At 36.4% G+C, this 27,366-nt stretch overlaps 1 protein-coding gene across 2 annotated transcripts; it reads right to left on the minus strand.

Annotated features, from left to right (window-relative positions):
* Positions 1-12: 12 nt before the first annotated feature.
* On the minus strand, positions 13-27,366 carry lima1b (LIM domain and actin binding 1b). 2 transcript variants are annotated; one of them, XM_082156416.1, is made up of 11 exons: positions 27,217-27,366; positions 19,715-19,832; positions 18,051-18,096; positions 14,145-14,564; positions 8,608-8,665; positions 8,431-8,528; positions 7,330-7,413; positions 6,394-6,430; positions 5,458-5,534; positions 4,263-4,396; positions 13-1,832 (listed from the first exon to the last, which is right to left on the minus strand). In XM_082156416.1, the coding sequence occupies exons 2-11, from the start codon at positions 19,828-19,830 to the stop codon at positions 596-598; spliced, it is 2,307 nt and encodes a 768-aa protein (XP_082012542.1). In that variant the 5' UTR covers positions 19,831-19,832; positions 27,217-27,366; the 3' UTR covers positions 13-595. The 2 variants fall into 2 exon arrangements, with proteins under 2 accessions (XP_082012542.1, XP_082012543.1); XM_082156417.1 differs by lacking the exons at positions 18,051-18,096; positions 19,715-19,832; positions 27,217-27,366 and adding an exon at positions 15,980-16,527.

Below are 27,366 nucleotides of genomic sequence, written 5' to 3' on the forward strand. Positions count from 1 at the left end.
TATACCCTCTAGTTTGGTAATGTTTTGGTAATATTTATTGTGTAATTGTCCAATAATCTTTAAAACAGTGGAAAATGCTTTAAAATATGGGCTAGAAGACTAATCAAAATGTGTTTGGCTTACTGATTAACTGTCAAAGGCTGAGAACAATATGATTTTTTAGATTTGTTAATTAACTGGGATCAACACAACACATTCTTAGATTAAGAAACAATAATAATGATTTTTAAAAACTTTTTCGTAAACAAGTCATTTTTATACAGCAATCAAAATAAAACATAAAGGGCAAGGAAAAAAATACTTTCAAGCTCTTATAAGAAAGAGGTCCAGAGAAAAAGATGTACAGTACCACACACACACACACACACACACACACACACACACACACACACACACACACACACACACACACACACACACACACACACACACACACACACACACACATACATATACAGTATATATATATATATACATATATATATATACTTGGTTATAATAAAGTACTTATTTTTTTATTATGTTGGTTTTTCAGATCTCTACCATTTATATTTTCAGACTAATTAAAGTTGGAAGGGATTAATGACATATATTGTCAAACTATTGCCACTTCCTCCTCATCGTCATCTTCATCTTCATAGTAGCGATTCCTCTTGATCATCTCCTCCACGGTCAGGGCCTCCTCGGCCTCCTCCCCGTCCCAGAAGCCCACATCCTGGGATTTCCGGTGGGCTTTTTCTTCCACAGGTGGAGAGGATGTGTCCTGGAGCTCAGGGAAAGTCTTGGAGTTCGTCATCAGTTTCTCCTCATCCTCCACACGAGCTTTCGAACCCCTCTGCTGTTGTAGCTCTGGCTCTTTTTTTGTTAGTTTTGGCTGAGACTCCTTATTTCTTTGTTGTAGATCAGCTTCATTTTTTGTTTGTTTCGGCTGAATTTCCTCTGGCTCTTTTTTTGTTTGTTTTGGCTGAGACTCCTCATTTGTTTGTTTGGGACCAGCCTCTTTTTTGGTTTGTTGTGTCATTTTGAGAATGGAAGAGGGCATCTTCTCCTTACTCTCCATCTTGACAGGACTCTCCGCATCCTCTTTGAATTGGCTATCAGTGTCCTTTGTCTTTTTATCTTGGATTTTCACCTCTTTATCTGGGATTTTCACCTCTTTATCTGGGATTTTGACTTCAGTTTTGTCTGTTTTTGCCTTGGACAGCGAGCGAAGGTCCTCCAGCGAGCCTCGTCTGCCTGAAGGAGCCTCTTGCTGTGGATTATTGGTTAATGTCAGGCTTGGTGCCACAGAAAAGGGCCGGCTGCGCTCTCTGAGGGACGAGCTTCGTCTCAGGCTTCTCAGTTCTGCTTTTTCTGAGCTCTTCTGAGCAGGTGGAGCTTCTTCCTCCGGAGGCCACTTTGCTCGGAAAAGCTTGAATGGACTCTTCACGACTTCAGCGACAGGACTGGAGACTTTGGCGCTTCCATCACTGTCTGCAGGAGGTGGCCACGCGACTCTCAGTTTTCTGGTTTCCACAGAGGTGGTTTGTGGTTTTTCCGTGGAGCTGGTCACATGACTCCTGGTCTCTTGAGCTGAAGTCGTGTCAGTGTATTTGGCATGTCGTGACTCCTCCGCTTTGGGCTTTGGTTGTTCTGTAGGCTTCACAGGCTCTGCCACGAAGGGCTTTGAGTTTTCACTCCCCTCGGGTTCCTCGTCGTTTGTTCGTGGTGTCCACATTTCCTTATGCGGTCGGTGGCCAAAGCCCTCATCATAGTTGCCCTTAGACTTGAAAAGCTGACTGAAGTGAGGTTTGCAGTAGATGCTGCCATGCAGGGAAGCATAAGACAGCAAGCTGAAATGACAATGACATTTTATTTTTACATGCAGGATATCTAAAATCTGACCTCCTCAGGATTTTAATTAATATTGACTAATTATTTTTATATATAGCCCTATTCGGACGGGATTAGTTTAACATGGAGAGGTGGGGTAAAGTTATTATTACCAGAGCTTCTCAGTGATTTTAGTCCCGTCCGAATGTGCAATCTCAGTTATCGTTATGGACAATATCAGTAAATATTACGGCAACTTTTAACTTCTGTAAAAAGGTCCAGAAAAATAAAAAAATAAATACGTTTTTCGTGGTTTTCAAGTATGGATGCACTTGAAAAGCATTGAGTTGCGTTCTAGACGCTGGGACGTCAAGTCTGTGGCAAAACTCAAGTGTTTTCCACACACCATTCAGATCAAAAAGAAGGTTGAAAGCACTTGTTAGAGGCACAAAACTTCGTTTAGCGTTAGGTAAGTGCCTATTACCAACATAATCCAATCTGAATTAATTTAATACATAATTCGACCGGACCTAACTGCCTTATATATACATATATATAGGTTATGGGCCCTATCTTACACCCAGCGCAATGTAGCGCCAAGCACGACTTTTCAAAAAAGTCCGACGCAGTTATCATTTTCACGTCCTGTGCCACGTTGTTTAAATAGCAAATGCATTTGCTCCCATTTGTGCACCCATGGGCGAGCTGGGCTGAAAACGAGGTGTGTTCTGGTGCATTGTTGACGCGTTGCTATTTTGAGGCAACAGAAGTAGACTGTTCTCATTAAATATCCCCCCAAAATATTGCAGCATTGTCTTTAGACCAGGCTTCAGTTGGTCAATGGCGCAATATTTATTTATTTATTTAATGAGCGCGTTAGTAATGTGCGCCTATAGGCGAGTCCACAACGCTCGTACACTTATTAAACACACAGGGATGCACAGCAGCACACAAACATGCCAAATATTTAAAATTAAAGGATGACAATGTAAAAGATTATTATTGTCAAGTCAAGTCAAGTCAAGTTTATTTGTATAGCGCTTTTCACAATACAGATTGTATCAAAGCAGCTTCACAGTATTAAATTAAAATAATACAACAAAGTTTGTTTCAAGAGGAATTTATTGATTGATAAAATTAAATTAAATATCCCCAAAATATCCCCAACTGAGCAAGCCAAAGGCAACAGTGGCAAGGAACCGAAAAACTCCATCAAGTGACCTAATGGTGTCCTAAAACTCCATCAGGTGACCTAATGGAGAAAAAAAACCTTGGCAGAACCCAGGCTCAGTCGGGGGCCAGTTCTCCTCTGGCATTTATGAACTAGAGGCCGGATTGTAGTTTGAACTGTAGGATTATATGAATGCCTGGCTGAAGAGATGCGACTTTAATCTAGTTTTAAACTGGGAGAGCGAGTCTGAGCAACGAACAGTATCAGGAAGACTATTCCAGAGTTTTGGAGCCAAATGTGAAAATGCTCTCCCTCCTTTGGTGGTTCTGGATATCCTAGGTATGACCAAAAGCCTTGAATTTAGTGATCTTAAAGAGCGCGATGGATTATAGGGCGATAGAAGATTGTATTGTGTACATAAATATATGGTGGAATCCGGCTTGTCCCGTAGATTATCTGCTTGCGCACTTTTACCTCACACACGAGCAGATCCGTTTGCGCTCTGGAGACGCATTCGGTCTTTCCACTATCAAATTCCGTCATGTAAATAGCGAATACGCCATGGCGTGAGCGCAACTGGCATTTAAAGGGAATGTGAGATGAGACTCTGATTGGTTTAATGTATGTAAATCCCAAAACACACCCATTACTCATTAAGAGAATATGGACAACCCTTTTAGACCATGCGCCGGGAGCGCAGACCATTTTTCCTGTCGATAAATGAGCAAAAGTGTATTCGGACACGCTCTAAGTGAACTTGTGCCATGCGCTTTAGACCATGCGCTTAGATCGTTAAAATAGGGCCCTATATGTGTTTGCGCACATGATATCTGGAAGCAACGTAATAAACACATGACGACAGGAGGGGGACGGCGGTGCGGAAACTGAGTTACCCCTCCCACTTCTGCTAGTGTTACTGATATTTCTTATCCCGTGCGAATTGGCCATTATAATTAAAGACGTCCTGTGGTGAAATTACATTACTCCATCTACTCTTGTAAAACTAATCCCGTCCAAATAGGGCTTAAGGCTGTCAAAATGAATGTGTTAATATATATGATTAATATGTTTTTTGCCACCATTTACAGTTTCTATTTGACTTTGTTCTATTGCATATTCATAGAACAGCGTATACTAAATTAGGCAAGGATGTAGAGTAACATTCAAGCTATTTTAAGACATAAAGAATTTGTTTTCAAGGAAAAAAATGATTAAATATGTCATTTTGGTGACAACAGGGGGACTTTACAATAAATAAATAAATAAGGACAAAAGATACCTGAGTTTGGTATTACAAAAGGCACAGCGGAAGCAAGTCTTGTGGTAAATCTGCTGGTTGGCAATAAGTTTTTCCACTGGATAAACAGTCTTTTGGCAGCACACACATCTTTCCTGGATAGGCGGATTAAACTTCTGTCCAGGGAAACACAAGAGTTATAAACATCTCTTTTGCAATGCAATCAGTATGAATATCAGGTTTCTATGGCATAAAATCTCATATTTCATACCGGCAGTTAGCAGACTGTCCCAAATTCTTTAAATTAATTTAATGTTCATATTCTACACGCTACCACCAGGGATGTATTTAAATACATTTAAGATTAGTTTTTTGTATTTTCAAAAAATAGTGTCAAATGAATCTAAATGAATTCTAATTTTACATTTTAGATAAACTTTCTAATTTTAATAAACTTATAGAAAAAAATTTACTTTACATAAAATAAAGATAAAATTACTATATTTAAAAAGCATTGGACTACCTGAAAAATAAAGAAAAAAAAAGCCTCAAAAGAGTTTGAAATTCAGTTTTTGCTGTGGTATCAAAACTGATATTGAGAATTGTGAAACCATGATATATATTGTTACTGTGAAGTAAAATTAAGATTTTGGTCATATCTCCCATCCATATTCTTAGCTAGATAGCAGAAAAGGTTCCCACAGTTTAAATTTTTTAATAGTGTTTAATAGTGTTAGAAATAAGTATATAAATGGCTGCTATTTTGCATAAGTTTATTTGTAATTTCCAGCAAGAAAGAAAGAAAGAAAGAAAGAAAGAAAGAAAGAAAGAAAGACAGAGAGGGCAGAGATGAGGTTAGGAATTAAAAGTCAAGGCCTATGTAGTTTCTTCATTCACTGTGACCTATCCCTGCACTGGATGGCCAATTTCACATGTATTTTGTGAATTTTCAAAATATAAAATAATGTATTTGTATTTAAATGTTTTTTTTCACACAGTATTTTGTATTTGTATTTAAATACATTTTTACACACAGTATTTTGTATTTTTATTTTAAATAAATGTAATGTATTTATGCCCATCTCTGGTTACCACAGATCAACTTTAGTTGACTATTAGTTATCAGTTGCTAAATATAAAAATAGATTTCCCCAGGTAGAATTAAATCTGTGTATGCACATAAAATCAATAAGCATTTAAAAATCAATAAACAGAAATGAGTTTGTAGTCCACAGACCCTGAGCACTTTCGGAGGGTCCTTGCTCTCTGACGCAGGGTTTGCAGTGCTGGGACTCACGGTGTGCACATGCTCTCCTAAAGGAAACACATGACAGATCACTACATAGTGCACACTATATACTGTGCTGATCTTCTGATAATGACTTGCTTACAGCAGTTTAAAACTGGTAATCTCCATCCATGACAAAGAAAAAACATGCAATTCACAAATTAACAACAAAATAAGCACTTAAATGAAAAGCAGAAGAAAGTCATCTTTTTTCACGTCATTTAGTTCAAACGTTATATTTTAGCGAGGTTTTTCTAAGTTTAAAATCACGGAGGATTTCCAGAGCAATGACAGGTATGAAGCGGAATATTACATTCTCCTGAAGTGAATGAATGCAAAGGGAAAAGTCCATGCACACAAGTGTTTCAGCAGCTGTGGAAATGATTGTAACTATACTCCTGTGTCATTTTTCCATGCCTTTACTCCGAATTGCATGCAAAAGTATCAAGTGCATCTTTGCTTTTTTAACTCCGCGTCCAGCAGCTGCTTCTGTAGCCTTCTCTAAATCTCTGAAAACCTTGATTTCATAATGTGCTCCTGTTTCTCCTCAAAAACACCCTACCAAGTCTGATCCTTCCACAAATGTTAAGGCAGCTCTCTAGATAGAGTCTATACCTGTGGCTTTAATGAAGAAACACCACGTTCCTATTTTTCAGACATTTTAATATTACAGACGTTGAAAGAAAAGACGTCAATAACACATTATGAAATATGTTTCTGCCCTTTTATCAGAAGCCTACATTTCGTATGATTACATGGTTGATCGCAACCTTGTCAAAGCAGACCGGCAACAACCCATTTTTGTTGATAACCACCCTCATATAACTATAACTCACTATTTATAAAATCAGCTACTGAATTATAATGGTAAAAGAATAGACTCACCATTGATCTTCGCACAATTTGATGGAGGGACTGTTTTCTGTAGAGAGAGAACAAACAATGATGACAATGACAAACAGGAGTCTTGTTAAATCTTAAGGTAAACTATTTAATGTTGTGACAAACATATTCATTACCGGTCAAAAGTGTGGAATAATTCAGATTTTTTAACGTTTTTGAAAGAAGTCTCTTCTGCTCACCAAGGCAGCATTTATTTGATAAAAAAAGCAATAATTTTGTGAAATAATATTGCAATTTAAAAGAACTCTTTTCTATTTTAATACATCGTAAAATGTCATTTATTCCTGTGATCAAAGCTGACTTTCCAGCATCATTACTCCAGTCTTCAGTGTCACATGATCCTTCAGAAATCATTCTAATATGATGATTTGCTGCTCAATTATTATTGGTGATCAAATATTAATAATTCTTATTATTATCAAAGTTTTTGATACATACGTAATACAATTTTTCCAGGATTCTTTTATGATTAGAAAGTTAAATTAATAGCTATTCTTTGAAATACATTATAAATGTCGCTACTGTCTCTTTTGATCAATGTAACATGCTTGTGGAATAAAGGTATTATTATTATTATTAATTTTAAATCTAACTTACCCCAAACTTTTGAATGATTGTGTCTCACAATAAAGCAGCACGTTTTGAACATTGATAATAATCGATAATTGATCATGTGACTCTGAAGACTGGAGTAATGATGCTGAAAATTCAGCTTTTATCACAGAAATAAATTACATTTTATAATATATTGTAATATATATACAATATATATGTATTCACATAGAGAACAGCTATTTTAAATTGTAATAATATTTTTAAATAACAGTAAATTCAGTCTGAATACATCACTAAAAGAAATGAGTCTTTATTGTATATGTAAATTGTAGTTTTGGAAGGAAATGAGAGCATGTCTCGTACCGCTGTCTGTCGATCACCAGCAGGAGGCGAACTCTCCTTATGATCCACACAGGGAACACTGTCCTCGCTCTCTGACGGCTTTGCCTGAATCAAAGTGACAATCGCTCCACATTAGCACACTTTAAAAATAACCCAACAATGTATACATGAAACATCATAGTGTGTTTGTTACACGTTTTTTTTTACCACACATTTTCTCAGTATTTACAGTACACCTCTGATTCTTCATTGTAAAGTGCCCTTGATCATTGGAAATGTGCTATATAAATGATTATTATTATTATATGCTGAGGCATTAGTTGTCCTGGGAAAGGATGATTCAATGAAAGAAGGGATGTTTATCTCTGTGGTTGAATCATTCCTATCATACAGTTTATTTTCAAGATGCCGTTGTTTCTCATGACAACTCTCAGAATAGGTTAGCAATGGTAATGGATATGATAATGATAATGTATTGGGTCTTGGTGGACTGTATGCTACGCTGCTGCTGCAGAGCAAGTACTTAGACTTGCTTCTGCCAATATCTTACCGTAAGACACACAATCGCATGCATTAGTGAGCTGTAGCAGATCTAGACAGGTGGAGCTTGTGTTTCTGAAAGCGCACTGCAAGATCTGCTCACAGCATACACTGACTGAAACGAACTATATAACTATAAATATTGATTAGTAAGTTCATTAGCTGCAGATGCAACAGAGACCAATCAGCTTGTAGTGATAGCTAGAAGGACCTGTCATCCTGCGCAGACATATATTACAAAATAACATTTTATATCTAAATAATACAACTACTAATTTTCTTTGACCATGATATTGTTCACAATTAAGAGAGCATGATATTTAACTGTGCATATGCAACTTCTAGAAAAAAAGTGTTTCAGAAATGGTATTCATTTGTCCTTTCTCTAATTTTAGTAAGCCTATACAGATACCCATTCAATTCAAGGCTGAATCAAGAACCAAACATGCTCAAAAACATGCTTTTAATTTCTACTGATTGCATAAATTACAGAGAGATCTGACTGCACTTATCATCTGCTAAAATCATCATGCACACCATCAGCTAAAAGGCTGTTTGTGTACACACAGTGATCATACTCACAGAGCGTAGCACAGTAACAGGAGCCTGTCTGTTGACCGCTAACTGATATTTGGCCATCCGGTCCCTGACAGAGGCGCTGCGCTTCAGACTCGGCGTACCTATGACAGAATATATCTTTTTAACTTTTCTTTTCAAAACAACCTTTGTTTGACTGTGTGTGTGTTTCTTGGTATTCACCTTTGTTGGCCATTTGTATGTCCATGTCCTCTGAGTTGCTGTTCACTTCTGTTTGCTCCTGAAGAAACAAGTACAAAGTACAGTATGTAAACCAGTGACAGACTGAAAGCATCTGATACAGAAATGTGGAAATTTACATGTAGACATAGAAGGAAACAGCACCAACTATGCTTGTCCGCTCCTCCCTTCCTTTTCCCAGGAAATATCCACTTTACTCTTTAAGATAATTCACATCAAAGTGAACACAAAACCAAAAATAAAGCCACCGCTGGCAGCACTAAATGAGTATTGGAGTGGGAGACGTGGCTTTGGTTCACTTGCAACAATATATAATTGTGTCCAGTCCAATACAAAATGGTAGGACTTCATTTCGATAGCCCACTTTAGACATGTTACTTTACAACTACCTGTCAGCTAGCAGTCATTAGAGTATCAGTAGACTGTCTACTTAAAGGTGCTCTAGGCGAAGTCACACATTTTTTAGGCCAAAACAATTTTTGTCACATACAGCAAACATCTCCTCACTATCCGCTAGCTGCCAGTCCCCTGAACACAGTAGACGGCCCAGGCTCCACAAACGGCAACAAAAACAAACTGGCCCAGCCTGGACCACGAAACATAACAAACAGTTTTCCAGCCAATAACCGACAAGAATGATTTGGGGGTGGGGGTGGGGGGGTTAGTGCGCGTGCACATGAAGGGGGGTGTGGGGAGTGGGGGAGAGAGAAGCATGAAGAGGGAAGATAGCTAGAGGAGAGATGTCCTAGACAATGACGGGATGAGGAGGAGAGAGGGTCGAGCTAGCCTCCATTTTGTTTGACAATACTTTGAACGTCAACAAGAAGTGATGTCACCCAACATCGCTTAGAGCACCTTTAATATCTGATAACACTTTTATTTTGATGCTCTACATATCAACTTATTTTATTAACTCATAAGCCATAAAGTAACAGTCTACTAATACTCTACTAACTAGTTGTAAATTAATGAGTTAAAAAGTTACTTAGTTATTAGAATGTCTAAAGTAGACTATCGAAATAAAGTGTAGTTTTAGTAAACGTTATTTTTCTATATCAAGAATTTAAGATTTATTAAATATTTCTAAGCAATATTTGTAAGTAAATACAAATTATGTTTTGCAAATAGTTTTAAATGAAGTGTGAATTATTAATGAGTTTTTATATTGAACAACTAATTTCTGCTTACATTTGGATTTGAAATGTAAACTATTCATATATTTCACAACATACTCAACTTATACCGTAGAGTGACACAGCTTACCCTTACCCATTTCCCTATGTATTTATTTATTTATTTTTTAATCCCATTTCTCCTTCATACAAGACAACCTCATTAAAAAGAAAAGTGCAAAGTTTACCCCTATAAATGCAACAAGGTGGTTATGAAGACTACCTCAGACGTACAACACCATTAAAAACAAAGACAGGCTCTGCAAAATTAAGACTGATTTCATCTCTGAGCAAAGAAACTGAAATGTGAACTTCAGCAGTGGCTGCATTCAGAACATGAACACAGATGTTCTGATAAACAAGAGAGGAGAAAGGCAAGGGTACGGATGGAGAAACAAACGGTGGAAGGTTTTATAGTCCTCCAGAGACCTGCTGGGGTTTAAAGAGTGTGTGTGTGTGTGCATACCAGTCTCGTGACATCATCACCACACAGCATACAACACAGATGAAGCATGCAGACGGGACTGCCATAGCTGAGTGTGGCAGAACATTTGTGTGTGTAGTAAGGTGAAAAAGACAGTATGCATAACAAAAAGCCCTCCATGTAGTAAGATTGAATTTATACTCATCTCTCAGTGTATTAAAACAAAATAAAACACCTAGTAAGTGCATAAGTCTGAACAATGGAAGTCTAGGGCCAGAAACAAGTACGAAAGCGCAGACACAAGCACTACCGATGCACTCTTGTGTTAGTTTGACGATTTAGGTGAGATTAAACCAGATGCATTGATATTTGAGTAAGCAAAATCATTATTTTTTTTGCAAACATTTCAGAAGGAAACAGTCCATGAAATTGAGTCTGCATTTGCCATTCACATATTTGGGTAGAAGGTGTTTTGTGCTTGTTTTAATTTTTTATTTGGTTACGTTTTATTTTAATGTGACATTGTAACAATGTAATTACACATAAGGAATGAGTAAAACATGTACTTACTGTAGGTTTAGGGTTTAGCTTAGTGTTAGTTGCATAATGCATTATTTAATGTTTATAATGTAGTAAATCCGTGTAGCATTTGTAACAATGCCACATTAAAATAAAGTGTTACTTGGTATTTTATTAGGTTCGCACAGGCAAGTAAGCATTTTTATTACACTAGTCTTAACACATAGAAGTATTGTGTCCTATACTCCTAGAACTGTGTGTATTTTAACATTTATTCTGGTGCAATGTAGATTACTGTAAACATGTCTTTTCCTCTAATGTTTTCACAAGCTAAACGACTATGTGAAATGATTGTGCTAATCGACGGCTTGTCACACAGAATCCGCTTTAAGAACGTAACTTGTATTGAAGAGTGTTTTTAATGTGTGATGGTCAAAGAGGGACTCATCTACTGCATCTCTCCAGCATTCTCTTGCCTTTGTGTTTTGAGCCAGCGTTCAGGAGGCAGGAAACCACCAACAACTCCCTCACTGTGCTGGAACAATACACACACTTGTCTCTGGTCTCGGCTTCACACCCCTTTGGATTGGGGAATTTTAAAGAACATGACACAGAGCCGTAGTCACAAACTCCACCTAAGTAAGATACTTGGACCACGTTAAAAATACAAATAAACAGCGAAATCTCACGAACCGGTGAAGAACATGATTGGGTCATTTTTCACAATAAAATGAACTTTGAGAAATGCAAACTATTACTATTTTTTTCCATTGTGCCATTTTTAAATGAAAATGTTATATTTCCCTGCTCAATTTTCATTTGCAAAATGCAACAACAAAAAAACTATATAATGTCTGTAAAATTTTCCTAACATTTTATATCAAATTATATCTTTTCAGTTTCTTAATCTGTTAATTTTACAATATTAACAGGATAAAGACAGGAGCCAGAATGGAGAGGCTCTTCCCCTCAGCTGTCCCTGTAGACATCACACCCCTTTTTATCCTCCTAAAGACGTGGAACTAGTGATTCACTTTCAGTTTATATTGTATTTTCGATTGCAAGACTAAGCTTTGAGCTCAGAGGCCTGTTGCAGTTTCTACCCAGGAAAGTTTGAGATTATTTTCAGCAAACTGGTTTTTCGAGCTCAAGAAGGTGTTCATTACCATTGTAACTTACACTACACGGCTAACCTCCAGAGCAGGTTTTCTACTGGGTTAGAGATCGCAAACCACAACTGGACCAATCAGCTGTGAGCAAAGGCCATATATCTGATCCCTATATCTCTGGCCCAAATTACATCAGTTCACAGTGAAAGAATTTTAGAGACAAAATTTCCCGTCTTTTTCTGCATGCTGTTTATTATTTATTATATTAATTATAATTATTTGTAATTCATATAATTATTATATGAATAGACAATTAATATTAAACTTTGCATTTAATATATACATATAAATACCAGCTTTAATATATATAACTTTTAAATGACTGTAGCTTACATTTTCTTTTGAGCTCTTTGTGAACCTAAACTATTATATAAATTCAGTTGATTCACATGCATTGATACAGTCAGATATTATACAGCTGCCTTCTCAAACTTTCCTGCCTTTTTCATAACAATCTCTTCTCGCAAGAAGTCAATCAAACTGATGTTCGCAGCACATGCTTCAGAGTTAATCACAAACCCTAGATCAAACCCTGACAGAGAACGCTTTGTGAACCCGCTGAACCTGATCTAAACCAGGATGGATTTGCATGGTTTTGTCAACTCTAAACCAGCACTCGTTCATGCCACTGATGTTGTACAAGTACCGGAGTTGAATGATCAAAGGAAGAGGGGAAGCTCTGAAAAAAAGTTCTCTCTCCATTAGCAAAGATGGTTTCAGCAGAGTGAATCTGTTAGCGAGCAAATAGGAAAAGAAGGAGGCTTTTGGTAATTATTTGTGTGATGAACATGACTGACAACACGGGTTAGAGAAAGAATGATAAAAAGCACACCAAAAGAAAGTAGATTTGAATGAGGATGATAACTGAAATGAGAATATTTTCCCTGCAATCAAGGCTAGATACAAATAATCCCTTACATTTAATCAAAATGTCTTTGCTTTTCAAAATGTATGCTTATTACAGTTTTGCAGCATACAAAGAACAGCTTTTATTCAGTGCTAACTTGTATTTTACTGCACTTCCGTTATCTTATAACTGCAGATTATTATGAAGACAATGTTAGATTCGGTCACTGTTTCAGAGATCGCTAACTGAGACATTCCAAAAGATTCCAAGGAATCAAGAGGGAATGTGAGCACATGCCTGGCCTCTGGATATATGACGATGGGGGGATGGGCACGTATCCACTGACACATATCCATATCAAGTTATGTACAGGTTAGCTGATGAAATGACCCTTAAATTGACTGTGTTCACACTTCCAGCAAAATCAATTTTATGACGTTTTTTTTTTTTTTTTTTGACGGAACTTACGGAAACGATGCTGTTGGACTAAATGTGCATAGGAATTTTTACCAGCCGAGAGCTTGTGAAGACCCCTCCGTCACTCACACAAATGAAGATCTGCTGCAAGGAGGACGACTGTACAGAACTAACAGAGCAATCGCACCAGACTTCGGTTTAACTGAACCAAACCTGCCAAGTGTGAACACACCCTTATCTACCATTTAAAACCGAATATGTCTATTCAAATCAGTGAGCTGGTTTAACATGTTTGCCAAAGAGCTTCAACAATATCATCCAAGATCCCACATTTAGAAAGAAGTTATACCAACTTATCCTGCATCTTTTCTACATTAAGCAATGCAGCAACACATTTAAATTGGGGTTTGAGTAATTATTCCTCTGGTAATGACAGTTTCCGTTTACTTAATATGAGGTTCTGCCAAAAGACTTTGTACAACACCTTCAAAATTGAACATCTACAGTTGTCGAAGATTTAGTCCATCCCAGAGGCCGGAATCACAAAGGGTTGAAAAAGACTAGTGAAGGGCGTCAGTTTTGATATGCTAAGTGTAAACAGCTGCCTTCAGGAGTAGATTTACTGTCATTAATTAATGTTTACTTACTGTACTTCAGTACTGGGAGTGAGATTTCCCCCTCACATTACACTAATGAGAATGGGATTTCTTCACTTTACAGTAATGTGATTTGCAGGGAAAATGTGTTTAACTGTCATTAAAGAGAATTTTAAATAAATTGTCCTAAATAAGGCTTAATTTCGGATTTCTTTCTTTTGATTTTGAGGTAAAATAGGACCTGGGTATTTAGCATGTAAGATTTGGTTTATGATTTATGATTATTCATTATGTTGGGTTGTTTCACAACATACCAGGAAATATAGAGAATACAGAGGCAGGTACAGTAATGTATTTCATCTGTGACATTCTCACCTTGCTTTTGCCCTTTTCAAACATCATTTTGAGGTTATTGAGAGGCAAGACTGGTTTCTCCAAAGGGGAAGATGGAGAAAATGGATCGGATGTGGATTCGTTTTCTTCCTTCTCTTCTACCCACTTCTTTTGTTTAGTCTCCACGTCTGCCTTTGTTTTCTCTTCTACCAACTTCTTTTGTTTAGTCTCCATGTCTGCCTTTGTTTTGGCAGGTCTCTCATGGGACATTGGCTCCTGGGTCAGGCTGGCCAGACGCACTGGTTTGCTGGAGGAAGCAGGTGGTTCTGGGAGAATGCGGGGTTTGCGGGGAACAGAAGGAGCCACGCTCAGCTGAAGACCAGATTTCTCCTGAGGTGGTCGTTCCCAGCGTTTCTTCAGGACACTCAAGTTTCCCGATCGCATGGACAAACTGTCAACAGACTGAGAAAGAGTGAGAGAGGTTAATTCATGTAGACACTCATTTCAGACATATAATAAAAAACACAACACCCGTGTTGTATTAGAACTACTTTTACTAGTTTTTATTATCTATTACTTACAAGGCAAAAGAGCTCAAGATTCTGGTCTCTAGATATGCTTTGGGTCCCTCCTTTAATGTAAATATGAGAAAACTAAGTCTGATCACTTAAAAAAAGTAATAGTTCACCTCTCCTCAACAAGCTGCATTTCTGTAAATTCCTAAATCAAAATGACTTTTTATTTTATATTCTTCATAGTAACCCTCTGCCTAGATTACAGTTTTGCATAATCTAGGCAATCTTTCAACTAACTTCACTTGTCACTTGTTGAAACTTCAAATTTATCCAGTCCAAATAATCCATTCTATAATTTAGAAGTTTATACTTTACATCTACAAAACTAATTTCAAGAATTTAAGCATAAACCTTTCAGGGTTATTATCGTTAACAAAAACGAAAATTTTTTTTTTAAATTGTTAGTTGAAATAAATAAAAGAAAAAATAAATAAACATCAGATGAAAAACTTAGCTAAACTAAGTAAAAAAAAATTAATGTTACATTGACAACAAACTGAAATAAGTTAAAGTTAAATCACTAGAATGACTAAATGGAATTAAATAAAAACTGAATCTGAACTAAAACTGAAATAAAAATAAACCTGAATAGTAGACAATTAAAATGACAAAAGCACAAAACAATAAAAAAAAAATATATAAAAAATACATTTAACTATAGTTAAAATGAAAAAGATAAAAATGAAAGCTAATAGTAATACTAATAGTATATAAAATAGTAAAATAACACTGAACCCTTTAGATAAAAAAATAATCCGTCAAACATTTGATGGTTAGTGTACACACAAAAGAGTTGTTATCACTGAACTAAAATAACATTTGAAAGTTTAATTTAGGATTTTGTCTGGAATAGAAGTGTCAAGGTACGTCAAACCCACAGACACAGACATGACGAGACATGAGGGAATATCTCCACACGAGGATAATGCAATAATGTAGGAAACAGCTGTTCGGGTTTAATCGCTACTAGAACACTCACCAAATGACAGACTTCCCCTAAAACACTATCATTTCATCAAGCCATCAAACATTGCTTACATCAGATTTTTTGCGATTTCTTTTAAAGTGTATTACATCACCGCTATCAACATACCGAGCAGACTGCCAACACGAACTCTTCTCATATGAGTTAAAACAGCCCAATACACAATTCAAACAAAGAACAGCTGTTTTCTACTGCACCCTGTGTCTCCAGATCAAGACAAGCTCAGTATAGAGGACTGCGTTCATGCAACAGTCTCTGTGAAAGCATGCAGACACCAGACACCAGAAAGAGAAGTTGTCGGAGATGAGAGGAAAGACCTGGATGGACAGTTTCTCTGCTCTGCTTTTCTTCGAGCTCCTTGTGCGCTGGACATCAGTGATAAAGCTCTACCAGATGTGAAGCAGGCAGGAAACTTGTAAGAACTAGTCCAGCCCCCATGAAGGAAGGAAAGAGAGAAGTGAAAGGAAAAGGGGGGAAGAGGGAATGAATGTGTGTGAGATGGAGGGGTCGGAGATGATTAAAAGGTGCCTGCAGTGAAACCTGCATACAGGAAATGATGCATGTGATGAAATTTAACTCTTTCTCGTCTGTTTTCTTTGTTCCTCTTACATGAATTTGCAAAAAAAAAAAAAAAAAAACCCACACACACATATATAAATATAGCTCTGTTAAATAAATCCTTGTCACAGTTGTCATTTTACATCTTTGCCAGTGATTTTACTGTTGTGAGAGGGATGTTGTTGATGTCTGTGGTATTTTGTAAGGTACTTTTGTATTTTTGATGTTTGTCTGTATTTGTCTGTATTTGCCACAGACACAAAAATAATTTCCGAAAGGACAATAAACTAAACTTAATAACTATTAATTGCCATTTAAGTGAAATTATTGAACTTAAATATATGAGCTTGATAAAAATGATCATTCTAGAAGAAAATTTCAGATGGCACTTAGAGGCTTTTGCATCTGAACTCTTCATATATACTGTATATATATATATATATATATATATATATATATATATATATATATATATATATATACACACACTGCAGAGAACATTCAAAAGCAATTCGCAAAATGATCAAATGTAATGTTCCCTTAACGTTCGTATAACTTTTTAATTGATAAAAAGTTATAGTAAAGATATAAGAAAAAATGGTTTTGAAATTTTTTAAAAAGACGTTTTGCACATTCAGAGAACATTCAGAAATAATGTTTTCATAACTTAGGAACGTTAGTAAAGTGTTCTTAGAATATATTTTTGTTAGTTGGGTAGCTACTGAGAGTTTACCACTTTACACCACAATGCCTACTATGTAGCCTTTCAGTTTTCAACAGTGAAGGAAGTGAAACAGACAAAGTTCTGCTTGGATTGATTCTGAAGTTTAAAGAAAAAGTTAAACCAAAAATGAAAATTCTGTTATCATTTACTCACTCCTCATGCTAGAGCTGCACGATTCTGGATAAATTGAGAATCAAGATTTTTTTGGTTTAAAATAGAGATCACGATTCTCCTACGATTCTGAAAAGACAACTACACAAAATATGTAACGTAATTTACTAAAGATTCTTACAAAATTTTAATGCTGCAGTCAATTTAAACATTTAATTAATTTAAATTGATTATTGAAAAAAAAAAAGGTTTAAGTGAATGATTCAATGACTTCACTTGTTTCATTACTAGATGAATCAGCATTTTGTAATGAATCTCTTGAATGATTCAACGACAAACCAATTTTAACAGTCTCTTGTCGCCACCTACTGGTGTAATGATGCAATTGATACAATCTTTATTTGAAGCCTCCAGTTACGTGCAAAAGGTGATTTACTTTTTGATGGCTACTGTAAACATCAGAGTTTATATCTGAACTATGAACTTTTATCCCAGCACTTGTAATATTTTGCATTATTGTAACAGAAATAATGATACTGTGTGTTTGAAAAGACTGTTTGTGAAGCTGTTTCATACCTAAACATGACAACTGTTCTCTCTGTTCTCTCACAGATCTGAATGTTCGCTGTGTGTACTTGTCAAAGGTTTAATATACAAGTGAATAAGTGAATAATTGTCATTTCGGAATGAGATGGCGTAGGTGTTTGAATCGAGATCGCAATCTTTTAACGATTAATCGTACAGCTCTACCTCGTGCCGTTTCCAAACTTGTACATCTTACTTTCTTGGGTGAAACACAAAAGTAGAAATGTCAAAGAATTATTTTTCATATAATGAAATATCAGTACATTTCTCATTCAATGTTCCAAGGAAGAAAGTCAAACAGGTTAGGAATGAGGTTACATTTACATTTGATCATTTAGCAGGCGTCCAAGAGTGAATTGAAAAAATACATAAAAGTTTCCACAACGGCACATTACATTAATAATAGTTACCGATTTTTTCTTGTCTGCGCTCGCCTCCTCAGCGGCTTTCTGATATCTGAAAAGAAAGAGTGGGAAGAAAAGTATGAGTAAAGGTTAAAAACGGTATCATTATCATATAACCATCTAAACATGTTCCAGTGTTGGAATACAACTTCCTCTTTCAGTTTAAAAACCAGTGACAACATGTAAGTGGTTTGTGGTTTGATTTCTCTTAAAAGTATAAACACTGTGGCTCATTCAAAACATTGCTCGGATTTTTTTGTTTTGTTTTGAGCATCCCGTCCCATTCAACACAACATGAGTTTGGTGTGGGACTATATTGGCGCTTTTCCACTGCATGGTACGGCTCGGTTCGGCTCGGTACGGTTCGACTCGGCACGGAACGGTTCGGCTCGCTTCGCTTTTCCACTGCGTGGTACGACTCGGCTCGGTACGGCACGGTTCGGTTCGCTTTAGCTCGGTTGCTTTTCCACTGCAGAGTAGTACCGCTTCAAAGTGGGTGGGACTGATCGTTATAGTTGCCGTCTCTACTGCCATGACATCATCATATTAAATACTAATTTTTCATTCCGTGTTTCCCCATCCGCTCCTCTGCAACCGACGAGAGGAACGTCTGCACCTCGTCCACTGACCACGATTCAGCCATTTCTTTTTTTTAAAGCATTTTTGAAGCAAATACTTTTAAAACAGGCGCTGTGTTGGCTGTTGTCTACTATTTAAATCTAGCGGGTTTAGTGTCTCGTGTTGTAAATACAATGACGCTGACCAGTGATGATTCTGTCTGACCAATCAGTGATCTGCAGTGTTTGCACGTCACATTTTAGTATCGGTACGGTACGCTTGGAACCTCAACAGAGGTGGTACCATTTAAAGCGAGCCGAAGCGAGCCGTACCGTACCGTACCATGCAGTGGAAATGCGCCATAAGTGAGCCGTACCGAACCGAGCCGTACCGTACCCTGCAGTGGAAAAGCGCCAAAGCGTGCCGTACCGAACCGAGCCGTACCGTACCATGCAGTGGAAAAGCGCCATATGACTATATTTGTCTTATCAATAGCAGAGTGTGTTCAGAAAACCTGTTTGAAAACCATTATTTTCATGACTGTTTGATGCCATTAAAGGCAAAGAAATACACACTTTAGAGAAAGACGAGAAACTGCATAGTTGGTTACAACTCACAAAATATTTAGTGATATAAATATCACAAACTTAGTGTGAATCAATACACAAATAAAAACCAATATGGTGAATTACTGGAAAAGCGGTTAATCAACAACACTGCTCAGTTGACAATTGTGTTCAAAGCTTATGGCTCTCAGGTGAAAGCAAGGATGGAAAGATTATGATTGTTGGTTCAAATGGAGTTTGTCGCCCCCTACTGGCCGTCACTATCTGCAAACATTCATCACCTTCATGTTCTCCTTGCTTTCACCTGAGGGACATAAGCATTAAGAGTTGTGCAACGGAGCCAATATCTGTGCCCTCAACAAAAAGTCAATAGGATTTTTCCATTGATTACTGTTGAAAAAAAGCTCTGTGACCAACAAAAGTAAGTGTATGAAGCTTACATGTGACGTTATAATCACCAAAAAATGAACTTATTTTCTTCAAGTACTCCCCATAGCCATGTGATAAGCCATGTCAATATGAAGAAGTAAAGGGAATAACACTCACTTGGAAAAGCGCTCAGTGATGGCATTGTTCTTGCCCCCAACCAATGAGAGCTCTTTGGCTGTGATCCGTAAGGACTGTGTCGCCCACTGTCTCCTGCTAAATGGCCCCGCATCCATCTCTGGAAAACAGTAAAGCAGATATGAAACTCAGAACAATTAATGGGACCGTAAACATGCAAAAGGTACCAGTCAGAAATCTGTTGTTGTGACAAACATTCTAATAAATGGTTTGGCCCCAAAAAATGGTCGAATTAATAAACAGTGTTTTAACATTTAAAACGCGTATGGCAACTTGCCCCATGAGAACACAGCATGTTTCCATTAAAATCAAACATCAGTCTGTAGCTGACCTGCCTGAATGTGTGAGTGTGGTTTTGAATATTCTTTAATTAATTTCTGTGATCAAAAGCTGAATTTTCAGCATCGTTACTCTTCAGTCTTCAGTGTCACATGATCCTTCAGAAATCATTCTAATATGCTGATTTATTATCCATGTTGGAAACAGTTGTGCTGCTTAATATTTTTTTTTTATAACGTGATAATTTTGTCAAGATTAATGAATGAATAAAAAGTTAAAAAATATATATTTTTTCATTTAAAATAGAAATCTTTTGTAACAATATAGACTACTGTTCAAACGTTTGGGGTCAGTCATTTTTTCTTTCTTTTTTTGAATGACATTAATATTGCTTTTATTCAGCAAGGATGTGTTAAATTGATAAAAAGTTATAGTAAAGATTTATTTTGTTAGAAAAGATTTCTATTTTGTTTGTTTGTTTGTTTGTTTTTTCTATTTCCATTATGCTGTTCTTTTGAACTTTTTATTAATCAACGAATCCTGAAAAAAATATCACAGGTTCCAAAAAAAGAAAAAAAATTAAGCAGCACAATTGTTTCCAACAATGATAGTAAATCAGCTTATTAGAATGATTTCTGAAGGATCATGTGACACTGAAGACTGGAGTAATGATGCTGAAAATACAGCTTTGACTCACAGAAATAAATTAAAGTATATTCAAATGGAAAACCATTATTTTAAATTGTAATAATATTTCACAATATTGATGTTCTGTATTTGTAATCACATAAATGCAGGCTTGATGAACAAGAGACTTTCAAAAACATAACAAAAATAGTTTCCAAACTTTTGACCGGTACTGTAGGCCTACATTATCCCGATTTTTACACGGCTACTTCTCACATGAGTAGGCTAACTTAAAATAATTGCGAAAAAAGAAAAGAAAAAAAAGTTGCTAGCAAAGCAGCTTTAAGCCAACGACTAAAAAAATTCAAACTAGATGAACATTTAAAGGATAAAATACAGTCGTATCACTTATTCACCACATTAATAATTATGGGGACAACTATATTGATATTGATTTGAGATAAAAACTGCTTTGAAATCTTACCTGTTTATTGTCTCATAATCAATTAGCCTACAGTAGCCTACAAAACAATCGTCTTAGAAAAATGATCAACACAGCAACAATATTACTGTAGTTAGTACTTAATACTTACTAGCCAAAGTATTAAACGTAGCCTACTTAATAGTACAGAACAGAAGTTCTCCGATTTCATTTTCAGTGCAATCGATAAACATAACAGGACGCAAGATGGCAGCAGTTGTGTACGAAACAAGCAAGCGAATCCTCGGTGTGATGATTGGGGGTGGGCGGATCGATCCTGAAGTATCGATACTTTCGATACTGACGTGGTATCGAAAAGGATCGATCCTCACATAAAAATATCGATCCAAATGTGTGTTTTTTTTTTGTGTGTTTTTTTTTTTTTTACCAGTAATTTTAATGAATTTAGCACACAATTCAGTGTGTAAAATAAGCTTCTAAGTGGAAAAATAAGCGAATGTTAGCGAATAATTGTATAGATTGGATGGAACTATTTCTCATAGTCATCTGGAAACAAGACAAAACCAATCAATCACAGAGAGCGTTCGATGCTGGTGCTTCGCTGTCATAGATATATGTATTATATATCTATGCTTCGCTGTGAGCTCAGCGAAACACCAGCATCGAACGCTCTCTGTGATTGATTGGTTTCGTCTTGTTTCCAGGTGCGTTTGGGAAACGAAGCCTTGCTTGGATGACAGAGAAACAATTTCGCAATAAACAAACTAAATGTGTACATAACGGTTCAAAATGTTGACGTCAGTAAGATTTTTTTTATGAAATTAATATTTTTATTCAACAAGGATCGATGCATTCAATTGATCAAAAGTGACAGTCAAGGGTTTTACAATATTCAAAAAACATCTATCACGCCTCCGAATGGAATGTAGCGACTGACCAATCAGAATCAAGCCTACCAAGCCTTTAGGCCTACCCATTCATTTTGAGTGATGTGATGTGGTTTTGGTACAAATAATCCTGTCAGTTTGACTGAATTAGCTGTAGGCTACATTTCCCATCATGCTCTATCTTTATCTGTCAGGAAAATCATGTAATGCTTGATATTACGATGTAAATCTGTTAAGATATTTCCAGTCGCAGTTCCAATCTCTTTCCTGTTTTTGTCACTTGACATCAGGTTTTGGGCAGTCAAACCAGGATGAGCTGGTCAAGCTGGTTTTTCCAGAAAGTAGGCCAACAAAGTAGGCGTTACATCAGATGCTGGCTCTGTCAAAAACCGTCCTCCATACCCTTAGCCTATACTGTGCTTTATGGTGTCCGAAACTAAAGTGGACATTTCAGGTAAACTGGAGGTGTTTTCACACTTGGTTCAATTGCTTGATCTGAATCAGAGTTTGATTTCTTCCCCCCTCCTCCGTTGGTCTCTGTTCACATTGTATTATTTGGGTTCGAACCGCGGTATCCTTGCGTCATCAACCTGGAGCCGCAAACCCATTTTGCTAACGGATGGATTTTCTTCCAAAATGGATCGTTGCTCACATCACTTTTGTTGTTGTTATTTTTTTTTTTAACAGCGTTCACCAAAACAAACCGAACTCTGACGTCAATTGTATCCGTAGTGCCCATCAAAAAGCACCCTATTTACTTCCAAAATGTACTGTAATAACAAGTGTACAAACACTGCATACTCAATGACTAAACTACCCATAATGCATTGTGAGGATCTTGCTGAATGAATTTCCACAAAACTCTGTGTGCACAAGGTGTTTTATTTACTTATGATGTTTATTGTTTGAGTCTTTTTGAAATGACTAAACCCACTGGCAAGTGGCCACATGAAGAAGCCTGTGCTAAATGAGTTTTGAGTGTGTTTTCTGGGAGAAAACCAGTGCACTCTACTATTGCGAGGGTTTTCTGCGTGGCCATGATGCTTACATTGCTTATTATACATTAGACAGACAAACAAAAACATTTGGAAGATTAGGCTGAAAACTCTAGGAGGAGTTCAAGTCACATGGTCATTTATCATTTGATATAATTAACTTTTAAAGTGGCTTTTATAAGTAACGTATGGCAGTTGAAGCATAAAACTACCAAATATCTTGCAGAGGGACATTGTTTTGGTAATTTTGTGGGTTCTGATTCGCTATTCGGTGCGTTCTTGAGGCACACTGGTGTGTCCAGGGATCGCCTTATCAGGGCGAATGTCACTAATGACATCAATAATCCTGTCGGAGGCACAGCTGTGTGGGAAAGTGCTCCAGTTGCATGTGGTGCGGATGCACTTTAGCTGACGTGAGTTGGATTCCTGGCTTGAGCTTCTTTCCTGGTCTGATTTCTTTCTCTCCTCTCCCATGATTTCCTGTCTGTCCTTATTACTGTCCTCTTAAAATAAAATATACCCAAAGATCTAACTTAAAAAAACTCCCTCACTCCAAAAAATAAGCAAGTCAATAAATAATGGAAGACGACGGATATCTGAGAAGATGCCGAGCTTATTTTGTTGACTCGTTGAAAACAATTGCTGTAAAATATCTTTACAAAAGGTGCAAATATTGCTATTCATAACAGGTGGAAACTAAACTATTGCAAATCAGTTTGTATTATATTTGTAGGATAATGGATCAAAGTAGTAACTAGATAAGAGACTGACATTGGTACCATTCCCAACAGGAACAACGTTATATGAAAAACCAAGCTGATGCTGATTTGTGTTTTATAACGAGTTGAACGTTTTGCTTTCTCTTTTCTCTATTTGGTTGAGGTTAATTTGTTGTGGCTTCAAACCTTCTACATGTCGCCTGACTGAACTTCTTTCCTATTTACTGATAGGATGCAATCCCACACGGACGAAGTGCGCAGTTTCCTAAATAATAATTAATTACGTAGGCAAGAACAAAAGTTCAGAAGATGTATTTATGATGCACTCATTCAATATTTAAATGTTGTTCATAAAAAAAAAAAAAAAAGGTTTATAGTGTACTTTAAAAATTGAATGAATACTTGCAAAGCAATTTCTATTGTTAGCAATGTATTATTTCTATTTATAGACTGATCCATTCATCGAGTGAATAGTGTTGCATAATCACAGCCACACCAACATGGGCAGCGGATATTAACAGAGACTTTGACCTGAGAGGTGCGACTGACAGACTAACCCTAACCTTATATTTCAACACAGATTTAAAAATGCATATAATAAATACATATAAACCATTTGTTGATTAATATAGTTTCAGAACAACAAATATGAGAGAACAGGATTAATGCATAGAAAATGCATCATAATCTGTGCATGCGATTTTCTTTTACTAACATGAAAGTGATTCATCTAAATTTACCTTGCAGTGTTTTGTCCTGCTGTTAATATCTGCAGAATCCTGATATTCTTTAGTCTGAACGTTTTCTGTGTGATTTTTCTTTCTTTGTGATTCTATGTCTGACTTTCCTGGCTTCACAGCAGTGAAAATACTTTCCAGTCTCACTCACTTGCTCAGTCTCAAACAATGGCCAAGAAAAGCATCAAATAAAAGTCTACAATCCAGCAAAAAAAAAAAAAAATAACAGGGTGAATATAAAAAACCCAAAGTCATTTTTATCAATAAACCAATGTACCAGAGATAAAGACAGAAAGAGGATAATTTTTTGATTTACTAAACCGAATGAATAATTATAAAAAGAATTAGATTGAGAACAATGTCTATACACAACTTTTTGAAATGAAAAGTAAAATGATACTTGTAGGATCAAACATACTGCATATCAGATAAACAAGTTTCCTGCAAATGATGACCTTTGATCGTTCACTTTGATAATGATTGACATAATAACCAAAGCAAGAACTAAACACTGAATCATCAAAGACACACAGTATGATGTCAATATGATGTCATGTGCATCGAACGGTAACCAGGATGGAATAAACAAAACACTAAATTCCCTTCTCAGACACTACTTGTGTTCACCTATAAACAATTAATCGACCCAATATACTTATATACATCTTGTTATATTGTAGTTACATTAAATGTAGCTCCATGTAATTACAAATATAGTTACAGTGCAACCCTAAAGGGGTAGTTCACGCAAAATATGAAGATTCTCTCATTCTGTCACTTGCTTATGCTGTTCCGGTTACACTTTATATTAAGGTGTCAGTGTTACAGTGTAATTATGCATTCAGTACTGTGTAATAATAATAAACTACATGTCCTGACTCTAGGGTTAGGATTAGGGTTTGGTTTAGGGCTAGTTGCATGTAATTATGTATAATTTATAGTTATTACTATAGTCACTACATGTAACGAGTAACAAGGGGACTGTAAAATAAAGTGTTAGAGCTGTTCCAAACCCATAAGACTCTTGTCCATCTTCAAAACACAAATGAAGATATTTTGAATGAATCTTAAAATCACCCTGTAGTCAATAATTGTATCCCTTAATACTCATCTTTGATCACAAAATGACATATTCAGACTTTTTTTTAGCTTAAATGTAACTCTATAACCTTGTCTCATTCTATGAATATGCAAATAAGCCCCGCCTCCACTCACTCACTCAGCTCAGAGATCCACTGGTTGACGATCACACGTTGATCTGATTGGTTACAAGGTAGTTTGTGACGTCAGAAACACCAGCGATTTCAAAGCGTGTTTTTGAGACTGTCTTTGGTTCACTGCAGTTTTAAGGAGAAAATACTCAGAAATGGAGTCGACTTATGAAGTTACACATGGTTTGTCTTAAAGCATATTAAAAACACCACATAGACATTTAAACGACATTAAAAAAAAATGTTTCACCACAGGGGGACTTTAAGAGATTTCTGTCCCTCCACAGATTAAAGCCCACGCATCCAAAATGATTAGCCACGATCTCGGTTGATCTTCCATATTTGATGTGCTCTATGTACATGTGTTGATAAATAGTTTATATGTGTATAAAATCCTATTTTAAATTTGCTCATCAAATAAAGTGATCGTGTCTCTGCAGAAGACTTGGAATAAACCGCTTGTTTATATTCGTTTAGATGTCTTTTTGTACTTTGGGGTTGCATGGACTTTCAATGGATGAACAAAAATGATGAGAGAATTTTTAAAATATCTTAATTTGTGTTCCGAAGATCTTCTGTCTTCAACGACATGAGCGGAAACAAATGATGACAGAATATTCATTATTGGGTGAACAGTCTCTTTAAATCTACCCTTAAACCTAGCCCTACCTTTAAACTTCCTTCTCACCTGTATCCCAAAGTTAATAACAGCAAATGTTGGTTTGTGTGTGTTTGCAGAACAACATGTATAAATAAGCAGCTTACATTTTATAACATGCTTAATGCAAGTACATAGTAGTAAAAGATATCTAATATAAAGTAGGATCTAATTAATTCACTTTTAAAGATGATAAAATAGGCAGACATGCAACAACTGTCAGATTACTTGTACGCTTATATGGGAATATTCTATACACACACACACAAAAAAAAAAACATTATGTGATTTCAAACACAATTCTAAACCATTTCTTTATGACTTTTGGTTTACAAACCAACAATAATATAATTAAAAAGGGAAAATGGAAAGGTGTTACTTAGTCTTCATTATTTATTCAACCTTTTGAAGGAGATAAAACAAAAACCAAATGTTTTAGTACTTGGAAAGTGAAAGAATTTGACGTGAATGTGAAAGTGAAATAACCTTTGTAAGATCATTGATATGACCCCTATATGCTGTGCAGTGTGCTTCATTAAAAAAAATTAAGTCAAATCTAGATAATATTTGGAAACCAATAGCATTTTTATCTTGTCAAAACGTGTGCAGGATTGTCTGTTCAGTTTTATGACATTTTAAGACACTTAGGATATGACATGCCAGTCTGAACACAAAGACTTCCTTCTTCCTGGAAGGTCTGGTGGTCAAACTGGATCTTCACCTGACTAGGTGAGCGCCGGCTAACAAAGCTGCTAAAATCCCTCTTCAAACGCCTCATCTGCTTGTTAAATGCTACATGATATGCTTGAACCAAAAGGTATAATCTGACAGATTTGTAAATTTAGCAGTTGCCACCTCTTTTGTCCATGAAATACACAAATGTTTGAAGCTCACCTACATTCATCACAGGTCAATGAGGAGAGACCCACCTCTGTAATTCAAAAGGAGTTCCTCCTATCTTCAAGGGTTTCGGACTTCAGCGTCTTTTTCTTAATCCAGCCGGCGAGTTTCGATTATGAATGATCACTACAGAATTTCAATGTGTCACCTGATTCTGAAGAAAACTCTGTGATATCTGA

This window comes from Leuciscus leuciscus (assembly GCF_965113295.1).
Source record: "Leuciscus leuciscus genome assembly, chromosome: 23".
In the NCBI taxonomy this organism is placed as follows: Eukaryota; Metazoa; Chordata; class Actinopteri; order Cypriniformes; family Leuciscidae; genus Leuciscus; species Leuciscus leuciscus.

Coding starts and splice junctions, on each gene's coding strand:
- lima1b (XM_082156416.1), bottom strand. CDS start 19,830: ATGGATGCGGGGCCATTTAGCAGGAGACAGTGGGCGACACAGTCCTTA. Junction 4,397..5,457: donor ACCCTCCGAAAGTGCTCAGG/GTCTGTGGACTA, acceptor TTCCCTGGACAG/AAGTTTAATCCGCCTATCCA. Junction 1,833..4,262: donor TTTTGTAATACCAAACTCAG/GTATCTTTTGTC, acceptor TTGTCATTTCAG/CTTGCTGTCTTATGCTTCCC.